Source organism: Trichosurus vulpecula, chromosome 5 (genome assembly GCF_011100635.1).
Source record: "Trichosurus vulpecula isolate mTriVul1 chromosome 5, mTriVul1.pri, whole genome shotgun sequence".
NCBI classification, from domain to species: domain Eukaryota; kingdom Metazoa; phylum Chordata; class Mammalia; order Diprotodontia; family Phalangeridae; genus Trichosurus; species Trichosurus vulpecula.
In genome coordinates this window covers 162,241,088-162,261,506 of record NC_050577.1, presented here as the reverse complement: position 1 = coordinate 162,261,506, position 20,419 = coordinate 162,241,088, and the positions used below count along the sequence as shown (strand labels likewise).

The 20,419-nt window shown below is 37.4% G+C and overlaps 1 protein-coding gene and 1 pseudogene across 1 annotated transcript; one reads left to right on the top strand and one right to left on the bottom strand.

The window, feature by feature from the left end:
- Positions 1-7,621: 7,621 nt before the first annotated feature.
- LOC118851419 (pancreatic progenitor cell differentiation and proliferation factor-like) lies at positions 7,622-8,473 on the top strand. The gene has a single exon (XM_036760868.1). It carries the CDS (start codon positions 7,813-7,815, stop codon positions 8,155-8,157), a length of 345 nt encoding a protein of 114 aa, XP_036616763.1. The 5' UTR covers positions 7,622-7,812; the 3' UTR covers positions 8,158-8,473.
- A 9,589-nt stretch (positions 8,474-18,062) lies between these two features.
- On the bottom strand, positions 18,063-19,179 carry LOC118849758 (annotated as a pseudogene).
- Between the last annotated feature and the right edge of the window lie 1,240 nt (positions 19,180-20,419).

Here is a 20,419-nt window from a genome sequence, read left to right as displayed (position 1 = left end):
CACTCCAAGATGGCATATATTCTGGTTGCTCCGTTCCACAGTCAGCCCTCCCATCTGTCACCCCACTCCCCTCCCATCCGCCTTTCCCTTCATCTCTTGTAGGGCAAGATAAATTTCTGTGCCCCATTGCCTGTGTATCTTATTTCCTAGTTGCAGGAAAAAGCTTTTTTTATTGTAGTTGTTGTTGTTGAAAACAACAAAGTTTTTAAAAAAACTTTGACTTCCAAGTTCTCTCACCTCTTCCCTCCCTGCCCACCCTCCATAAGAAGGCAAGCAATTCAACATAGGCCACATGGGTATCATTATATAAAACCCTTCCACAATACTCATGTTGTGAAAGATTAACTATGTTTTGCTCCTTCCTAACCTATCCCCCTTTATTGAATTTTCTCCCTTGACCCTGTCCCTTTTCAAAAAGAAATTGTTTTTTTATTACCTCCTCCCCATGTCTACCCTCCCTTCTAACATCCCCCATTTTTTATCTTCTTCCTCCTTCTTTCCTATGGGGTAAGATACCCAACTGAGTGTGCATGGCATTCACTCCTCAGGTCAAATCTGATGAGAGCAAGATTTACTCATTCCCCCTCACTTGTCCCCTCTTCCCTTCCTACAGAACCACTTCTTCTTGCCACTTTTATGTGACATAATTTACCCCATTCTATCTCTCCCTTTCTCCCTTTCTCAGTATATTCCTCTCTTATCCCTTAAATTGATTTTATTTTTTTAGATATCATCTCTTTATATTCAACTCACCTTGTGCCCTTTGTGTGTATACATATATGTATATGTATATGTATATATATGTATATATACACATACCTACATATATTCATACATAGACACACACATATGCATGTATATGTATACATTTATATATATATATATGGATATTCTTTTCAGTTACTATGATATTGAGGTCTCATGAATCATACACATCATCTTTCTATGTAGGAATGTAAACAAAACAGTTCAACTTTAGCAAGATCCTTATGATTTATCTTTTTGTTTACCTTTTCATGCTTCTCTTTATTCTTGTGTTTGAAAGTCAAATTTTCTATTCAGCTCTGGTCTTTTCACTGAGAAAGCTTGAAAGTCTTCTATTTTATTGAAAATCCATATTTTGCCTTGGAGCATGATACTCAGTTTTGCTGGGTAGGTGATTCTTGGTTTTAATCCTAGCTCCATTGATCTCCGGAATATCGTACTCCAAGCCCTTCGGTCCCTTAATGTGGAAGCTGTGTGTTATCCTGATTGTTTTTCCACAATATTCAAATTGTTTCTTTCTGGCTGCTTGCAATATTTTCTCCTTGACCTGGAAGCTCTGGAACTTGGTGACAATGTTCCTAGGAGTTTTCTTTTTGGGATCTATTTGAGGAGGCGATCTATGGATTCTTTCAATTTCTGTTTTACCCTCTGGCTTTAGAATATCAGGGCAATTCTCCTTGATAATTTCTTGAAAGATGATTTCTAGGCTCTTTTTTTGATCATGGCTTTCAGGTAGGCCAATAATTTTTAAATTATCTCTCATGGATCTATTTTCTAGGTCAGTGGTTTTTCCAATGAGATATTTGACATTGTCTCCCAGTTTTTCATTCCTTTGTTCCTGTTTTATAATATCTTGATTTCTCATCAAGGCACTAGCTTCCACTTGCTCCAATCTAATTTTTAAAGTAGTATATTCTTCAGTAGTCTTTTGGACCTCCTTTTCCATTTGGCTAATTCTGCCTTTTAAGGCATTTTTCTCCTCATTGGCTTTTTGAAGCTCTTTTGACATTTGAGTTAGTCTATTTTTTAAAGTGCTGTTTTCTTCAATTTTTTTCAGTATTTTTTGGGTCTCCTTTAGCAAGTCATTGACTTGTTTTTCATAGTTTTCTTGCATCCTTCTCAGTTCTCCTCCCAATTTTTCCTCTACTTCTCTAACTTGCTTTTCCAAGTCTTTTTTGAGCTCTGCCATGGCCTGAGACCAGTTCATGTTTTTCTTGGAGGCTTTTGGTGTAGGCTCTTGCACTTTGTTGACTTCTTCAGGCTGTATGTTTTTATGTTTTGGTCTTCTTTGTCACCAAAGAAAGATTCCAAAGTCTGAGACTGAATCTGGGTGTGTTTTCCTTGCCTGGCCATGTTCCCAGCCAACTTACTTGACCCTTGAGTTTTTCGTTGGGGTATGACTGCTTGTAGAGCAAAGAGTATTTTGTTCCAAGCTTGAGGGGATGCACCGTTGATTTCAGAGCTTTTTCTATACAGCCATCTCTGCCACACCAGCACTCCTCCTTCCTCAAGAACCACCAACCCAGACCTGATGCAAATCTTCAGCAGGCTCTTCACTCCTGCTCTGATCCGCCACTTAATTCCTCCCACCACGTGGACCTGGGGCCAGAAGTAACTGCAGCTGTAGTTCTGTAACTGCACCTCCCCCGCTGCCCCTGGGGCAGTAGCCGAACAGGAACTCTGTCCCCCACAGCTTTTTCCCACTAACCTTCTCTGTTGTCTTTGGTGTTGTGGATTGAGAAGTCTGGTAACTGCCACAGCTCACTGATTCAGGGAGCTAGGGCCTGTCCTGCCAGGCTCCTGGTCTGGTTGGTCCTGCTGCCTCCCACCCTGAGCTCCGCTCCCCTCTACTCCATGCACGATAGACCTCATCCAGTGACCATCCAGGCTGTCCTGGCCTGGATCCCTGCTTTCCTCTGCTATTTTGTGGGTTCTGCAGTTCTAGAATTTGTTCAGAGCCATTTTTATAGGTTTTTGGAGGGAGGTGATGGGGAGCTCAAGCAAGTCCCTGCTTTCCAGCTTCCATCTTGGCTCCACCCAATAAATGTATTTCTTTTTAAATCAATTGTTACCTTTCAAATATCTTGAAACTGATTGCTTCACATCCTCAATATTTTGTCACATTCCCTATGGACCATCTTTGTATAGCTTTTATACTAAGTATGGTAGAGCTGCTCCCCCTGTGTTTGTCTGCTTCAGTACTTGTTCAACTTCCTCATGCAAGGACCAATATATAATGACTTTCCTGTCATCAATGGAGAAAATATCTAGTTCTATTATTTTAACAGTTATTTTCCATTTTTTTTTCATCTTTTGTTTTTATAGTTATATCCTTTACTATGATGGAGATTAGCTGGCTTAATTGAATTCATTTTGCAAGCTATCAGTTTTTTTTCCTCTAAATAACACCATACATGTGCAAATTTAGAGCAAGGAGGGATTTTAATAATGTTCATCTTTTCCTTGCCCCTAATTTTAGAGATGAAGAAAATGATACTCATATAAGTTTTGGTGATTTGTCCAATGTCACTAAAATAGTAAGTAGAAGAAATTCACTGGCATCCTCACAGTTTTATGAGATGATATTTATAAACTTTCCCTATTATTCTCAATAAGACTTTACAAATTTATTTTTATTCTAAACTGGTTTTTCTCTTGGCTGCCATATTTCTGTTTGACTAAAAAATGAAATGATTCGTGACTGGCAATTTTTAGGCTCTTTTGGCCTATTCATTCTGGTTATTTCCTTTGCATCTTTTAAACTTCCTTAGGAAATGGTGAAAGTAAATGGTGATTTTTGTTCTTTTACCTATTTCACATTTCAAAACATAATAAGTTGTTTGACTGTCTGATTGAAGTAATTTTATTTTCATTTTATTTTCTCATTTTTTGTTATTTTTTTAACTTGTGGCTTATGTTCCTTGCTTTGATAAATCAATGATCTGAATGATTCTGTGGAGAATGCTGAGTTACAAATAATTGCCACAATGGTAACCAATTCTTTCATATCTGTTAGATGTAGATAATTTCAGTTTGTGCAATGTTGCTTGGCACTTGTCATGACCAACATCTCCTAACTCTCTACTTGAAGAAAGTAGTGCATTCATGAATCATTATATTTTAATTCAACATTCTATCTACCACTCAAATAAACATATATAAGAGCAAGTGTTAGGAGATTTATTTAAAATATTTTTTTTGTTTCCTCTATGGACAAGCAGAGTGGTAACAGCTGTGAAAAATGACATTAGTTCACACAAACAAAAATTGGTAGACCATTTTCTTGTGCTCTCAGGGTTGTTTTTTTTTTCTATAAAGAATCTGTACATTTATAAACTACTGAGAAAATATAAGGAATGATTTTGGTATGTGAGACTTTTTTAAAATGAAAAAAGAACATCTAATGAACATAAAAAAGGTATTCTAGAGTCAGCTTTCTCAACACTTATCCAAACTGAAAAATATACAATTTCAAAAATTCCCCCACACATGTCAATTTAATGGATTCCAGATAATAATGTTAGGAGCTTTGGTACTGCTTTATGATACTGTAAAAATCAGGAGGAACAAGTCTCAAAAACAATTCAGAAGTCCAATGTGGTTTGGATGCTCATTCTACACATTCTTTTCTTTGAGTTGGCATAGCCATTGTGATCAGTTGAGATAATCTTACTGAGAGCTTTGAAACTGATCTTTCTTAGGAATTATGGAAATATTGCAGGCAAGATCCTTGATTCTGAAAGGTATTTTTCTTGCTAACCCAACAATTTTGCACTGCATGAATCATTAGGGCAAAATTAAAAGTTCGTCCCTTTTTTCTGAAATTTGTTCTGTAAGCAGAACTGAATAGGAGGCCTACATATAATGATAAGGAAATGGATGACTAGGGAGTACTTAATATTTTGGGTGTGTACTGTTTTCTCAGGTATATTTGGGCATACTTTTAATTTTCAGATGAACTTGTAAAAAGTTCATAACAATTTCATATGCACTAAATATTTTTATAATAACATAGGTAGTGTTTCTCAAGGCATGGAGTGCTAGGAAGACAGTATGATAAAATCCAAAGATCATTAGAATTTTAGTGAGAAGACTTGGGATTGAACGATGACCTCACTATTTAGTAGCTTGGTGACTGTGAGCAAGTCACTTAACAATTATTGTGGTTTCCAGACTTCTCAACCCATAAATGCCAAAGATAATTTAAAAGGTCAGTAGGAAAGGTCTGTCTGACCTGGGTGAGAGATGAGCATGGTATAACCCCAGCCCCAGGGTGGAGAGAGAGGCAGTGGAGGCATTGGGGGCAGCAGCAATGGATGCTTCCAGAGCTCTCATCCCACAGACTGTGGGGGGATGCAGTGGCGGATCAGAAGGGGATTGCATAGATCTCTTTGCTGGTGCTGAGGCATGATTCTCTTGCTCTGTCCTGCTTGGATCTGGGTCTTAGTCGTGGTGGTCCTGGGGTGAGAAGGGGCACTGATGTGACAAAGTCTGTGGCCGCTGTGGAGAAGGAATCCTTCTCACAGCTCCAGGGTAGAAAAGAGTGCTTGTGGTCACTCACAGAACAGAGCACATTCCAGGAGAGTAGTAAACAACTCTTCATTGATCATACTTCCTTGGAAGACCTGAAAATTTACAGATCCCTAGAAGTATCCCTGAAGACAGCTACCCAAAACACCTGAAGCTTGAGACCATGCATGCGCAACACTGGAAGCAGACTTCTATCTTAACAAAGACTTAAAAATTTAAATATTTGGATGGAAAAATGAACAAATAGCTTTAAAAAGTCCTCAGACTATAGAATCTTACTTTGGTGACAAAGAAGATCAAAATATGTAACTAGAAGAAGGCAACAAAGTCAAAACTCCTACATCCAAAATCTCCAAGAAAAATATGAATTGGTTGCAGGCCATGGAAGAGCTCAAAAAGGAGTTTGCAAATCAAGTAAGAGAAGTAGAGGAAAAATTGGGAAGGGAAGTAAGAGTGATGCAAGAAAATCATGAAAAATGAGTCAGCAGCTTGCTAAAGGAGGCCCAAAAAATACTGAAGAAAATAACACCTTGAAAATAGACTAATCCAAATGACAGAAGAGGTCCAAAAAGCCAATGAGGAAAAGAATGCCTTACAAAGCAAAATTGGACAAATGGAAGAGGAGGTCCAAAAGGTCACTGAAGAAAAAAATTCCTTAAAATTCAGAATGGAGCAAATGGAAGCTAATGACTCTATAAGAAATCAGAAATTATAAAACAAAACCAAAATAATGAAAAAATAGAAGACAATGTGAAATATCTAGTTGGAAAAACAATTGACCTGACAAATAGATCCAGGAAAGATAATTTTAAAATTATTGGACTACCTGAACGCTATGATCAAAAAAAGAACCTAGACAACATCTTTTAAGAAATTGTGAAGCAAAACTGCCCTGATATTCTACAACCAGAAGGTAAAATAGAAATTGAAAGTATCCATGGATCACTTGCTGAAAGAGATCCCAAAAAGAAAATCTTAGGAATATTGTAGCCAAATTACAGCGTTCCCAAGTCAAGGAGAAAATATTACAAGTAGACAGAAAAAAAAACAATTCAAGTATTGTGGAAACACAATCAGGATAACACAAGATCTAGCAGCTTCTATGTTAAGGGATTGGAAGGTTTGGAGTATGATATTCCAGAGGTCAAAGGAACTAGGATTAAAACCAAGAATCACCTACCCAGCAAAACTGGGTATAATCCTGCAGGGCAGAAAATGGATATTCAGTGAAATAGAGGACTTTGAAACATTCTTGATAAAAAACCTGAGCTGAATAGAAAATGTGACTTTCAAATACAAGAATCAAGAGAAGCATGAAAAGGTAAAAAGGAAAGAGAAATCATAAGGGATTTACTAAAGTTGAAGCATTTACATTTCTACATGGAAAGATGATATTTGTGACTCATAAGACCTTTCTCCATATTAGAGTAGTTGGAGGGAATAAAGATAGAGATAGAGACAGAGGGCACAGCATGAGGTGAATTTCATGAAGGGATGATATCTAAAAAATAAAATTAAGGGGGAGAGAGAAATATATTGCTAGATGGAGAAAGGGAGAGGCAGAATGGGGTATTTATCTCCCATAAAAGAAGCCAAAAAACAAGCTTTTACAGGGGAAGGGAAGAGAGAAATGAGATGAGAGGGAATGAGTGAACCTTACTCTTATCAGATATGGATTGAAGAAGGAATGACATACAAACTCAATTGGAAATGGAAATCTATCTTACCCTACAGGAAAGTAGGGCGGAAGGGGATAAAAGAGGAGGGGATGATGGAAGGGAGGGCAAATGGGGGGGGGGGATCAAGCAAACACTTATGAGGAGAGACAAAGTCAAAGGAGAGAATAGAATAAATAGAGTTGGGATGGGACAGAGGGAAATATAATTAGTCTTTCACTGCACAACTATTATGGAGGTGTTTTGCATGACTGCACATATATGGCCTATATCGAGTTGCTTTCCTCTTCAATAAGGGTGGATGGGAAGGGAGGAAGGGAGAGAACGTGGAACTCAAAGTTTTAAAAACAAATGATAAAAATTGTTTTTACATGCACCTGAGAAATAAGATACACTGGCAGTGGTATATAGAAATCTGTTTTGCCCTACAGGAAAATGGAAGGGAAAGGGATAAGAGAAGGGAGGGTGGGAGTGTTAGAAGGGAGGGAAGATTGGGGCAAAGGGTAACCAGAATGCGCAATGTCTTGGAGTTGCGGAACAGATGGGTAGAAAACTTGGACCTCAAAATCTTGAGGAAGTGAATGTTGAAAGATAAAATTTAATTAAAAAGGTAATTATATTTCAAAGTAGTTAAAGCTGGAGTAGAAAACCCAAAGAACCCTCGCATTTTCGTTGCCGTGGAGTATCCTCCCGTAATCTCCTTTACAAATGGGCTCTGTGGCCTAGCGCCCCCTTCCCCCGAGCCAGGTCACCCGTGATCGTCCGCCGCAGCCCACTGCCTGACAGGGGCTGCTCGGGAGCCGCCACTAAGGTTTACATCATCATAAGAAGAACAAGCAACATGGCAGCAATCCCGTCCAGCGGTTCACTTGTAGCAACCCATGACTACTACCGAAGGCGTCTGGGTTCCACTTCCAGCAACAGCTCCTGTGGAAGTGCTGAGTACTCTGGGGAAGTGATCCCCCACCATCCTGGTCTTCCCAAATCAGACCCAGGCCACTGGTGGGCAAGCTTCTTCTTCGGGAAGTCGAGTCATCCGTTCATGACAACTGTATTGGAATCCCCAGAGCACTCAGGAACTTTCCAGGTTGCTCATGGCACGATCACCTGTGACCTGGCTCAGGAGGCCATGAGGAAGCGGCATGTCAGCGAGCCCAGCAAGACCAACACTGGGCCTTCTGCATGAGCAGCAGCACCCTCCTTGCTGCTCCCTCGCTTCTGAAGTGTGCTAGGCATCAGAGCCCATTTCCCCCTCCCCTCCCCCCCTTCCCTCTCCTACCTATTCCCTTAGAATAGATAGGCTGCTTAAGTGTAGAAGTAGTTGTGTTGTGTGTGTGGTTTTTTTTTTAAAAAGGAAAACAAAAGCAAAACACCAAAAAACAAGCAAAAGAAGCCACACTGTTATTATATGTTTTTTTTTACTATCTGAATCACCTATGTGCTTTTCAGCAACCTCAGTAACTTGTTCACTTTGTACTCAACAGAAACTAATAAACTTTGAGCAGCCAAAAAAAAAAAAAAAAAGCTGGAGTAAAGAAGATATTCAGAGAAATTGCTTTAGGAATATTTGAAGGAGATAACACCTTCAGCTGAGAAGAGAGAAGTTAACACGTGATTTAAATTGTAAAGGACAATAGGATTGTGAAAGGGAAAAGGAGAGCATATTTTAATCTTAGAAAATCATATGTAAAATTTCACAGAGGTAGGAGATAAGCTAATAACTCAGCTTGACTGGGGCATCAGGGATACTAATAAGAAACATGGCTGACAAAATACATTAAAGGATGTTATGTAACATGTTAATGAATTCATATTCTCTCCTACACAAAATAGGGGACCCCTAAACATTTTGATTCTGGGAAGTGACATGATCAGACCTATGTCTTAGGAATATTTTAATAGTAATATTGAAGATAGATACAACAAGAGACCAGCTAGCATGATATCTCAAGAATCTAGGGAAGTGGGCAAGGTAGGGGTGTGAACTACCTGGTGTTTTTGAGTGAATGGAGAAAAGGTCGAGATGGATATGAGAATGGTGAGATAAAATTGACATTTGGCAAAAGATGAAATATGCTGGAGGTATAAAAGAAAAGGAAGAGTTAGGATGATACTGAAATTTTGAATGTGTCCTGTTTATCTAGAATATTATTCTTTTCTATATAATGGATCTACGTTTTGCTCCTTGCTCTATCTTTGAAACCACTTCAAAATAAACCAGAGCCAGAATTTTCATCCTCATCCAACTATGTCTAATACCTCTGAATTACTGGAATTGCTAGATGTTATCCTCCTTAGGCAATTGATTCTTGTGGGCAAAGTTCCCATCTTGCATTCTTAGTGCGAGGACAAATTCTTGTGAGTCTTATCCAATCAGATGCCATTCCGAAAGCTGTAGAAATGGCGAGACCTTGGATTGACCTCACATTCCCAAAGAATCTCCCATCAGGCTATGCAACAGGAAAACTTGCTAGGTGTAATTATCAACCAAAGAACTTTACCTAGGAGCTGATAGCCACAAACAGAAGAAGCTGATGTTCAGCCAGCACAGTAGCCTTCTCAAAGTAGGCTAAACTTAGTCACTGCTGCAGGCTTAGTAGTTAGATTGTATACACCCACACATTGAAGAAAAAAAGGATATTTAAAGAAAAACAGGAACCCCTAGTCTCTTTTGGATTCCTTGCCTAGTGTGCATTACAATAATAAAAGTGTGCCTTTCTTGGATGCTAGTTGAAACAAAACAAAAATGTGTCCATCTCATTTAAGTAAATCTGTAACAACAAACTTTGTCAAAATATTTCTACTTTTGTTACCAAATGTAGCATCTTAGGAGTGGAAACTTCATTCTACTTTTTCAATATATCTTCTTTAGTCAAATCAGTGCCATCCTTCGAGCTCTAGAGGGAAGAGCAAGATACAAACAAAAGAGAATCTCTATTTCTATATGCCTGACAAATTCCACATCCATGAGAGCTGGGGTAAGCAAGTGTTCCTGATTAAAGGTCAATTAACAAGATCTCAGGGAAAAAAATGCTCCTATGATAGAGGGTATGGTTCACATCTGATTTATAGGGAAACTCGGGATGCTGATTCAAATCAACCTAGAGTTCACAGGTTAAACAAGGGCGAGATAGGAGGCAGAAAATGGATTTCATAGGAGCAGCCTAAAGTTAGCGAAGTTGGCAGACAGTGAATGAGGCTACATTATAAAGACAAATGGTAGGCACCAGAAAGATCGCAATTTTCCTCATCCATTTACTCTACCTGAGACAGGATTATTTTATATAACTGCCAACATACGCATAATTCTTCTTGGACCTTAAATGCCATTTATTACAGCTGTGGTTCCCAATGCTTCTCTCCAAGGATTTTTTTTTTCTTTTTGAAAATGAAATGGTGCCTAAATATAGTTATAAAAGCAATCTGCTGTTGCCCAAAGCTTTCTTCTTTGAGTCAGGAGAAGGAAATATTATGGTATTGTGGAACAGGAATGGTCTTTAGAAATTATTCTGTCCAGCTCTATACTCTTCTTTCTTTTATTACAGATGATAATCTGAGGCATCAAGATGTTAAGCAATGTGCTTAAACTCAGATAATTAATTGTTGATGGATCCAGGACTAGAGATATTATGGCTGACCACTTTGGTGTCAGAGAATCACAGAAGCTTAATAAAATCAACCAATCACCAAGCATTTATTAATCTGCTATGCACCAGGCACTGCTTTAGTTGCTTATGTACAAAGACAAAAATTATAATCCCTTCCCTCAAGGAGCTTCTCTTCTAAAGGATCAAACCTGCATATGGATAGGGACATACAACATAGATACAACATATTTTTAGTGAGAAGGTACCAGCAGCAGAAGTAGAGCAAGAGCTCAGTTTTCAATAAAATTAGAGATTCCCAGAGGTGTAAGTGAAGAAAATGTACAGGGCAGCCTGCATAAATTATAATAGAGCATCATGAGTGAAGAACAGCAAGGAGTCAAGATTGGGTATACTATAGAATGCTTAGAGATTTAATGGATAAGTCTGGAACGGTAGGTTAGAGTTAAGTTGCAATGAGTTCTAAATGTTAAACCAAGATGACATTTGATCCTAGAAGAAAGAGGGGGCTACTAGAATTTATTGAGCATGGTAGTGACCTGCTCAGACCTATGAGTTAGGAAATCACTTTGTTTGGTGTGAAGGATGGATTGAAAGAAATAGAGATTTGAGTGGGTAAAAATAAGGAAAGACTGAAAGAGGGTGATGGTCCAGAGCAGAGATATCAGACACCCAATGACACTCTTCAGGGTCCAAAACCAGATTAAAATGTAATGGGGAAATAATTAACAAAATAAATAAAAATATAACAGAATGTAGGGAATATCCATATGTTGCTTTCTAAGTCAATATGGATCCTCACAGTGATCTATTTCTATTTTAATTTGATGCTTCTGATCTGAAGGATCTGAAGCAAGAGAAATAGACAGAGAAAATGAACATTAAAGGGTGGGTTGCTGAGTTATGAAAGCAAAGGTATTCAGTGACAGCTTCTAGATTAGACTGTCCATCCATTCCAGAGAGGCAAGTTGCCCCAAAATATGAAGCATTGAACAAAAGGACCTGAAAAATTGATAATGTAAATAGAGAGCCTGCTTTAGCATCTAGAGACTGATATTTTCATACCACTTCAATCAAAACCCCAAATGTCCCTCTCTGAAGCTACCCACCCCTTCCCTTGCTCTCTGGATTCCTTCCTCTATAAGTAATGCAATTGCTTTCATCTTAAACCCTTTCCTATTTCACTCCTTCTGTCTTCTTGCATTCACTGAAATATGGCTCCCTACTGATGATACAGTCTCCCTTGAGGATGAAATATAAGAACAAAGTAAAAACAAAGCAAACAGCAGAACACATAAATAACATATCAAAAACAAGTTTTCTGGAAGATACGATGAAGGGAGAAAATATCAATAATTTACATTCTCAAAAAACCGTGGTCAAAGAAACAAACAAAAAGAAAAGAAAGACTTGCATTTGTTGATGAGTCATTCAGTCATGTTGAATTCTTTTTTATCCCATTTGGAGTCTTCTTAGCAAAGCTACTGAAACGGTTTGCCATTTCCTTCTGAGAGGAGAGATGAGGAAACTGAGGCAAACAGGATTAAGTGACTTGCCCAGGGTCACACAGCTAGCATGTATCTGAGGTTATATTTGAACTCAAATCCTCCTGACTCCAGGGTGCTTTCTGTATATCGTACCACCTAGCTGCCCAGAGGTTGGCATATGGTTTAGTAAAAGGGAAAAAATAACTATAGCCAAGCTAATTTATCCTGAAAAACTAAGAATAATCATAGAGAAAGAAAGCAGGAATTTAATAGGATATGTGACTTACAAATAGTACTGTTGAAGCAACCATAACTGGAAAAAATATTTTTAAACTTAAATGCAGGAGTCAAGAGAAACCAAGTTTGAGCACCATGAAATAACTAAGTGATGACCAGATGCTTATATTCTAAAAATTTCTCTCCCCTCCCCAACTCCTATCTCCTTATTAGAAGACTTTAATATAGGCAAAACAGTACTCACTCAAATACCCCAACTTCCTAATTCCTCATCTTACTTATTTCCCATGACTGGCTTCTCAGCCCTACCACACCTGCAAACAGAGAGATGGTAATACCTTTGATTTGATTTTGCCATTTCTGTCAAGTGTTCCACATCAGTGTTCATGAATTTTGAAACTTCTTTATGTGTCATTTCCTGTATCTATTGTCATTCCCTGATGTCCGGTAACTACAGACTCTCTTTGCTGTCCTCACTGTTACCTGCAGCACCTCTAAACCTCAGTCCTTTTTCCCACCCATCAACCCTGACATGCTTACCATCATTTCTTTTCCTCTTCTTGGCCTCTTTTTTAGCCAGTTCAAGTCTACACTGCTTCACTTTCAGTGGAGTCTTTCACCCCTTCATCATATCAAAGAACTTGCCCTCCCAAACTCCGGCCTTGGATTATTCCCACCATATTCTACTTTTACTCTTATGCCCATGCTTCTGAATAACGCTGAAAAAAAAAACAACCTGAAACTGTGCTGAATAGGTACACAAGCTTATGTTACTCAATTGCAGTGGATAGACTGCCTGGCATAGAGTCAGGAAGACCTGAGTTCAAATCTGGCCTCAGACACTTACTAATTGTGAGACACCGGGCAGATCACTTAATCCTGTTTGCCTCAGTTTCCTCATCTATAAAATGAGCTGTGATAAGAAAAGACAAACCACTCCAGTGTCTTTGCAATGGAAACCACAAAATGGGATCAAGAAGAGTCAGACACAACTGAAACTGGACAACAACAGCAAATTCTTTTACATCTCTCTATTTGTTTCACAATCTTGCTCACCACAGTGGATTTTCCATACCTTTCAACTATCCTCAAACATCCCACAGCTTTCATTCACCCTACCCTCTCAGCTGTGACTTTGCCTCATATGTCACTGAAAAAAGTTGAAGGTCTTTGCTATGAGCTCTCTCTTTTCCCTTCTTCATCATCTAGCATCAGATATTTTTTGCCACTATGGTGACCTGTATCATCCCATTTGTAATGCCAATCACAGCAGCACATCTGAGGACTGCTACTGTGAATAATTTCAATGGTCTAATCACATAGTATAATGAATTCTCTATTGATCAATAAATTAAACATTGTTTCCCAGAAACAGAAGCTGTGGGCAGGAGCCAATGGAGACTGCTGTCAGGCAGCAGCAGGAAGAGCTTGGAGTGGAGCAGTACCCATGAGCTAAGACAGGGAGCAGGAGCAGAGAGCTGCCTGCATGTGAACCTAGGCAAGAGTAACAATGAGGACAGCAAAGAGAGTCTGTAGTTACCGGCTGACCCTGAAGAAGTGTATTTATACTCTGAGGTTAGCATTTTGCTTTGGGGCTCACTTGTTGGAGGAGCACATGCTTTGGCCAGACAAGACTCTGGATAGCTGTTAAGGAGTCCTCCAGCTTTGAAAACCCAGGTGATGTGCTTCTCTCTCTGGTAACTATGTATATATTGCTATGGGCAGTCAGTTAGAAGCCCTGTCTGCTGATTTGTGTTATTTGCTTTCTTTATATAATTTCTGCTTGTAATTTTGGTTTGTGTTTTCTCTGAAGTTCAGGGTGTTGACTTTCCCCCTGAACTAAGTAAATGATAAATGTATGTTTAATTACAGTGAGATTGTAAACCCCTTAAATTTGCTTTCCTTAGAAAAGCAGATCAAAGAACCTCTGGTAGCAGCCTTCCTGTGTGCTGTTGTTATGGGCCTTACACCTCCACAGCAGCTGCAAGCAGCATTGTTTTTAAAGATGAAGAAAAAGACTCCTAACTATAAATATAAATGTCATAAACTCACCGTAAAATGTAGGATCATGACAGAATGAATCAGAAAGCAACACTGAACAACCAATAGCTTAAAAAAACATACACATTAAAGCACCATTGTTTTCATCATTATCACCGCCACCACCATCAACATCACCATCTTCATCACCACCATCCCCACCAGCAGCAGAAGCAGCCTATCTCATCCCCAAGGTGATACTGGCTCTTTTTTCTAACACACTTTTATCTCTAATATTGAAATATTGGATAAATAAGCTTCTAAGAAATTAGGCTTTTTTAGTTTTTCCTAGATGCAATAACTATCACTGTTGAGTAAAATTTATAGGATATCTAATTATGGTTCAGGATGAGAAAACATTTTCAAATTAGAGCTCTGTAAACATAATATCAGCTACATAATGAGGGAAACTTCCGCATTACTGGATATGATCAAACATTGACCAAATAACCATTTAATAGTTAATTGTTTAAGAGACAGAAAAGAAAGTTAGTGCTTTAAATGAAGTCAAAATAAAGAAAGAAAACATTCCCTATTTAATCCTAATCTGGTCTGGGTCATCCTTGGAAACACTGTGGAATTTATGTGGTCTGAAGCTTACATTTGACACCTTTGCACTAGATAATTTCCAAAGTCCCTCCCATCTCTGAGTTCATTATCCTGACAAAATTTATTGGATTAAAAGCCGTAATTAGCAGCTCACATGTCAGTTGAAAGTGCAGGCTTTCATAAACAAGATTTAAGCCATCATTAAAGTTAAATATACAATGATATATGTTAATATCTAATTGACCCAGAAGTTCCATGGTGATTTTCAGCATTAGATGAACTTGGTTTGCATCTTGTGTGACTTACGGAAAATCATGTTTTTTGCCCTTTTAGGCCCTTAGTTTCTTTATATGTAATATCCATAAATAAATTAGATTTATCTAAAGTCTCTTCAATCTCTAAAAGCTTTCTATGTTCCTGTTTATCTTTTTTTTTGTTAAATAAGAACAGTAGTCTGATTTAAATAAGAATTTAGTAGCTTTAATGAGAGTTCAAAATTTGGAATATGTTAAGTTTGTGATATGATTTAAATCAGGAGATAATCTTGAAAGGTCTATTAAAAGAATTTTTGGGGAAAAAGAGTTTTTTTTCATCTTGCAAAATGGCATAGATGATAAGAAGAAAGGAGAAAGGGATCCCCCCAACCATTTGGACTTCTTCCTCTTTGAGTACAATAATAGCTTTCTGGCCCTTAACAAAACAAAAGTCACACACTACAACATAGCGTGTCTCCCATTGCAGAGTAGTTTTCTTGTTCTAATTTTCTAAATTTCCTAATTTCATCCACATGGCTTTCCCTATTACATAAAGCCAAATCAAAGAGTAGAGGGCTGATCTGAAAGTCATCTATCTGCTTAAAAGCTGTACAGAATGCCAAGCTTTCCATAGAGTGCTCCAGAAGGTTTAGATCGGCCATGGGATAGTAGATGTCTCAGTGCCGCTTGTTTATACCGCGGCATTAGCAAGTAAAAGCCTGACCTCAGTTCAAGGCTCAATAGAGTGGTTAAGAGAAAGAATTGGATAGATCTGGACTAAACAGGCATGGGTATTACAGAAAAAAGACTAGAACCAACCAACATTGTCTGCACTGCTTTCAATTACCCAGGCTTCTCTGTTTTCTTCTGCACTATTTAAGCAAACATAACGCACTATTTATAACACTTTCTGTATATCTGTGAGCTCATTCATTCAAGAGAAGATCACTGTATACAAAATCTGTCAACTGGCCATTAAATAAATGGTATCTGACACCTTGGGAAAGGGATGAAATCTCTTCTTGATTAATAGTTGTCTTCACTTATAGTAAAAAAAAGTGAATATTTAATACAGATGTATGTATATATTTATCAATGACTAGATGACTATGTACATACATATTTATATATGGATATACATATGTGTGTATAACTATGGATACTTATATATATTTATATATGTGAAATATATCAGTATATACTTATGCATATATATAAGCATATGCTTATATATAATATATTCACAGATATAATGATATATTTGTTTCAATAAAAGGGAATCAACAGATTAATTGATAATTTTAATAAATATGAGCAACATTGGAAGCATTACAGAAGGAGAATGTAATGGGATTAATTTGAGTCAACTCCTTTGCTTCCTACAAATACTGTGTGTATATCAATAGAGATAGGGTTGATATAAATATATAGATATCTTCAACTTAACACACACATGTTTGGCAGATTGAGTGTGAATATGCTGGAAGGAAGAGGATATGTAGGTAGAAAGGGTACTTTAAATATAAACCCATCTAAATCAAATGTATTTACAAATTTTCTTCTGGCTGGAATTGATAATGAGTGGCCAATTTAAAAAAAACACTTCTTTTAGGCTATGATGAAGTCAAGAGAGGAATTAAAGAAGGGCTAAGATGAGAATAACAAAAACAGAGGACATGTTTGCTTTGTACACTGCATAGCTTGTAGTCAGGACTCAATAAATGGTTATTGATAAAAAAAAAAAAACTCAGTTCTCATTTTAGTTATTTTTTCTCTGCTAAGGGGAATAATCTCTGGCATGGAAAGAACAGGAAGTTGAAATCCACTGTAAAATAACAAATTACAAGAGAGAATTTAGCTGTGTTCAATGTATTTGAGTCACCAGGTCCAAATGAACTGAATCTAAGGATACTGGAAGAACTACCTAATGTCATTTAGTACATGAAAGACTGTGGAAAGTGGAAGAGGTGCTATAGGACTTAAAATTCAAAGTCCAAATTAAATTAAGAGATAGGGACAGACAGAGAAGAGATAGAGATAGAAATAAACAGAAAACTTCAAATTTAAAGTCAAAGTCACCAGCCCCCCATAAATCATTGGCAAAATTCTAAAACCTATTATCAAAGGGATGTTTAGAAAGGGATTTATAAAGGCAACTAATAATATTTTTTTAATTATATCCTCATCTAAAACAGATCATGCTAGACTATTTTTTTTCTCTTTTTGGGAGGTATACTCCATTATTCCACAAACATTCAATTATGGTAGCATAATGTCCCACTGAATTCTTGACAGCAATGCCAGTGAAAAAAACAAACTCTGGGAGACTATAACAAGCTAGAAAATCTTTGAAAACAATTCTAGTGAGCAATTCATTCTGTTTCCTTAAAACTTAGTTTTACATAGAGGAGAAAAGAAGATTCATCACTAGAGGTCAAAATCTTTGGCCATATCAATTCTCTACACAAAAAGTCATTGCCCATGAAATAAATAAAATCACAAATGAGCCTTCAGTCTGTTGTTTCTATATTTTTTTTTTCACTAATGTGGAGTGTGGAATTCTTTTTATTGCCTTAACTTTTGTTTTTCAAATGACACTGGTTATTTTAACATGTTGCATCCTATCATATCTATCTTGCAACTGAATAATTTAGTAACAAATACAATTAGTGATATTTAGATGATTCATGGTGTATTAACAAAATTAAAAAAAAAGATTATCAAAATACATTTTTCACTAAAATAAATGAAATTCAGGCAAACCTACCTAACCAAAGTTAGAATTAACTTTGGTAGATTTCAGTGTAAGACACAGTTCATAAGTAGCATTTTTGCCCCCTCAAGCCATTGCTTTTCATCTTCTGGGGTAAGAGTTATTTATTTTTTTTTAATTAGGATTTCATTATGTTGACATGTTTCTCATTCCACATCATCTTCAGCCAAGCTTGTTGCAACAATTCTGCTAGCAGCTTCTGTGGGGGTGAAAGACCAACACAAGCCCAACAACAAGAATGCTGCCAGCACAGGTTCTTTGATCTGCTTTACTAAGGGAAGTAGCATTAGGGGGTTAACAATATTTCTGTAATCCAACATATGTATATATATATATATATATATATATATATATATATATATATATATATATATATATATACTCACTTAGTTCAAGGGGAAAAGCCAGCAGCCTGAACTTCAGAGCATATGCGAACAAATTACAAACATCAACAGACAGGCCTTGTCTGATTCGAATCTCAATGCATAGTTACCAAAGTTTAACAAAGCCCCAACATCTGGGTTTACAAGCTGGAGGGCTCTTAACTACAGCTGCCAAGAGTCTCCACATCAACAAGCCTCAAAGAGTGAGAGACCCAAGCAAATAGCTCTGTTCTCTCTTTTTGTACACTCTTTAGCCATCATTAAACATCATCTGAGAGACCAGAACTCAGGCTCCTAGTATTGGCTCTGGTCTTAGCAACTCCCCTTAGGACCCTGAGGGCTTCACACCCACATAGGCTTAGCACCTAGTAAATAGGGGTTTGGGCCTGGGGCTTTGCACTTAGTAAGGCTCAATCAAAGACACTTAATTAATCATTATAAAGCAGTGAGAAAGTCCCAACTTAATTGCCAATACAAAGCTCTGTACACAATTCTCTGGCTAATTGTTGGCAGCTTTGGCAGAAGAATCTGGAACACCAATGGTTGAAGTTTGCTATAAAACTTGCAGCAACTACTGTGGCTTCCCGCAGACAGCAATGACATTTGTCAGGTGGTTGGCATAATTTCCATAGGCACCTTGGGCTGTAATTCTTCACTAAGCTGTATTTCTTCAAGGAAGAACTTCTGAACAGCTTCTGCATCTTTCGAGTCTGGTAGCTTGGAAAGCCCAGCTCTCTCTTTAGCAAGTTTCTGTTTTCTTCTTTGCTCTCAGAGCCTGTTCTTGAAGTTGTGGTCCCTAAGTCTCTTGATGTTGAAGTAACATGGAAATGAAGCTAGCTCCACACAGGCTGGTAGCAATCACGCCATGCCAGCCTATCATGTTTCCGGTTGCTGCTAGAGATGGAGGTAGCAGCAGCGGCACCATGCCCTGCTAACTGCCAAACTAGGAACATCAGCTCCCTGCTCTCCAGTCAAAGGCAGAGCCAGTGAGAGAGGGTCCTAGTGTTTTACTTTTTAATTATATTAATGTAATATAGTGGGAAAAGGAACAGAAAGAGCCAAAATAAACCGTACTTTAATCTATCTTTGAATATGAATTTTATTTCAGACACTATAAATGTGTTGTTCTTATTTAGAAATCAATGTGGTGACATACTGTTCAAGAAACTGAACCACTGAAATAATAATATTCTTCTTATGAAAAAAATCAGTAGAAGGAAGTTGTGATCAAATAGAAAGGTGACTCACAAGTTTTTGATGAATATGTGAATAAAGAAGTTGACAGAATTGATATCATTGTGCACCCAAAGAAACAAGAACCAGTATTTGAAGAAACAATTGATCATCTCAACAAGTATGATGGATATAAGCAAAAGAAGGCAGGAAGACACTTGTTCTTTATTTGCTATATTTTTTTTCAAAGGATAAAATGGTTAAGAAAAATTAAGAACTGAAGAAGGTCCTCCTAAAGAAGTCAATGTAAAGCTTAATGCTAGCTGACTTCCAAACAAATGTGAGGATGGGGAGGACAACAATAATTAAGCTGTAAAATATGAGGTTTGAGAAACAAAAGAAACCAAATGATTGAATATGTAAAAAGCCTTATAATATTAATGTTTTCTTGTAGTAAAGAATGAGAAGTATAGTGGTATGTGGGATGAGAAGGGGAGTGGTGTATGTCACCTTTCTTGACATGAATTTTGTCATGTTAGAATAAACTTCCATTTCAGGGTTAACATGCAGTCATGTCTAATCTATAGGTTTTAATTTCCCTTACTTTAGATCTTAGGCAACACCAACCAAAACAGAGTCCACTCTACTTAAACTCACAAGGACTACTTTACACTTACAGATTATAAAGTCTCTATTCTTTCTTCTATAGTACATCAAACTGCCTCTAAATTCAGTGACTGAACAGATGGGAACTGAGCATGACCATGTTTTCTGTGTACTATAAATAGCTTCAAAAGGTATTTCTCATTTTTCAGAAACCTCTGTTTCCTATAGAGATTCCCTTTTTTTTAACGTGCCACTTTATACTTGTTTCTACATTGACTTATAACTGTGGATGCAATGAAGTCTTTTATTGACATTTTCTACTTGGTAAACAAAGAGGGAGC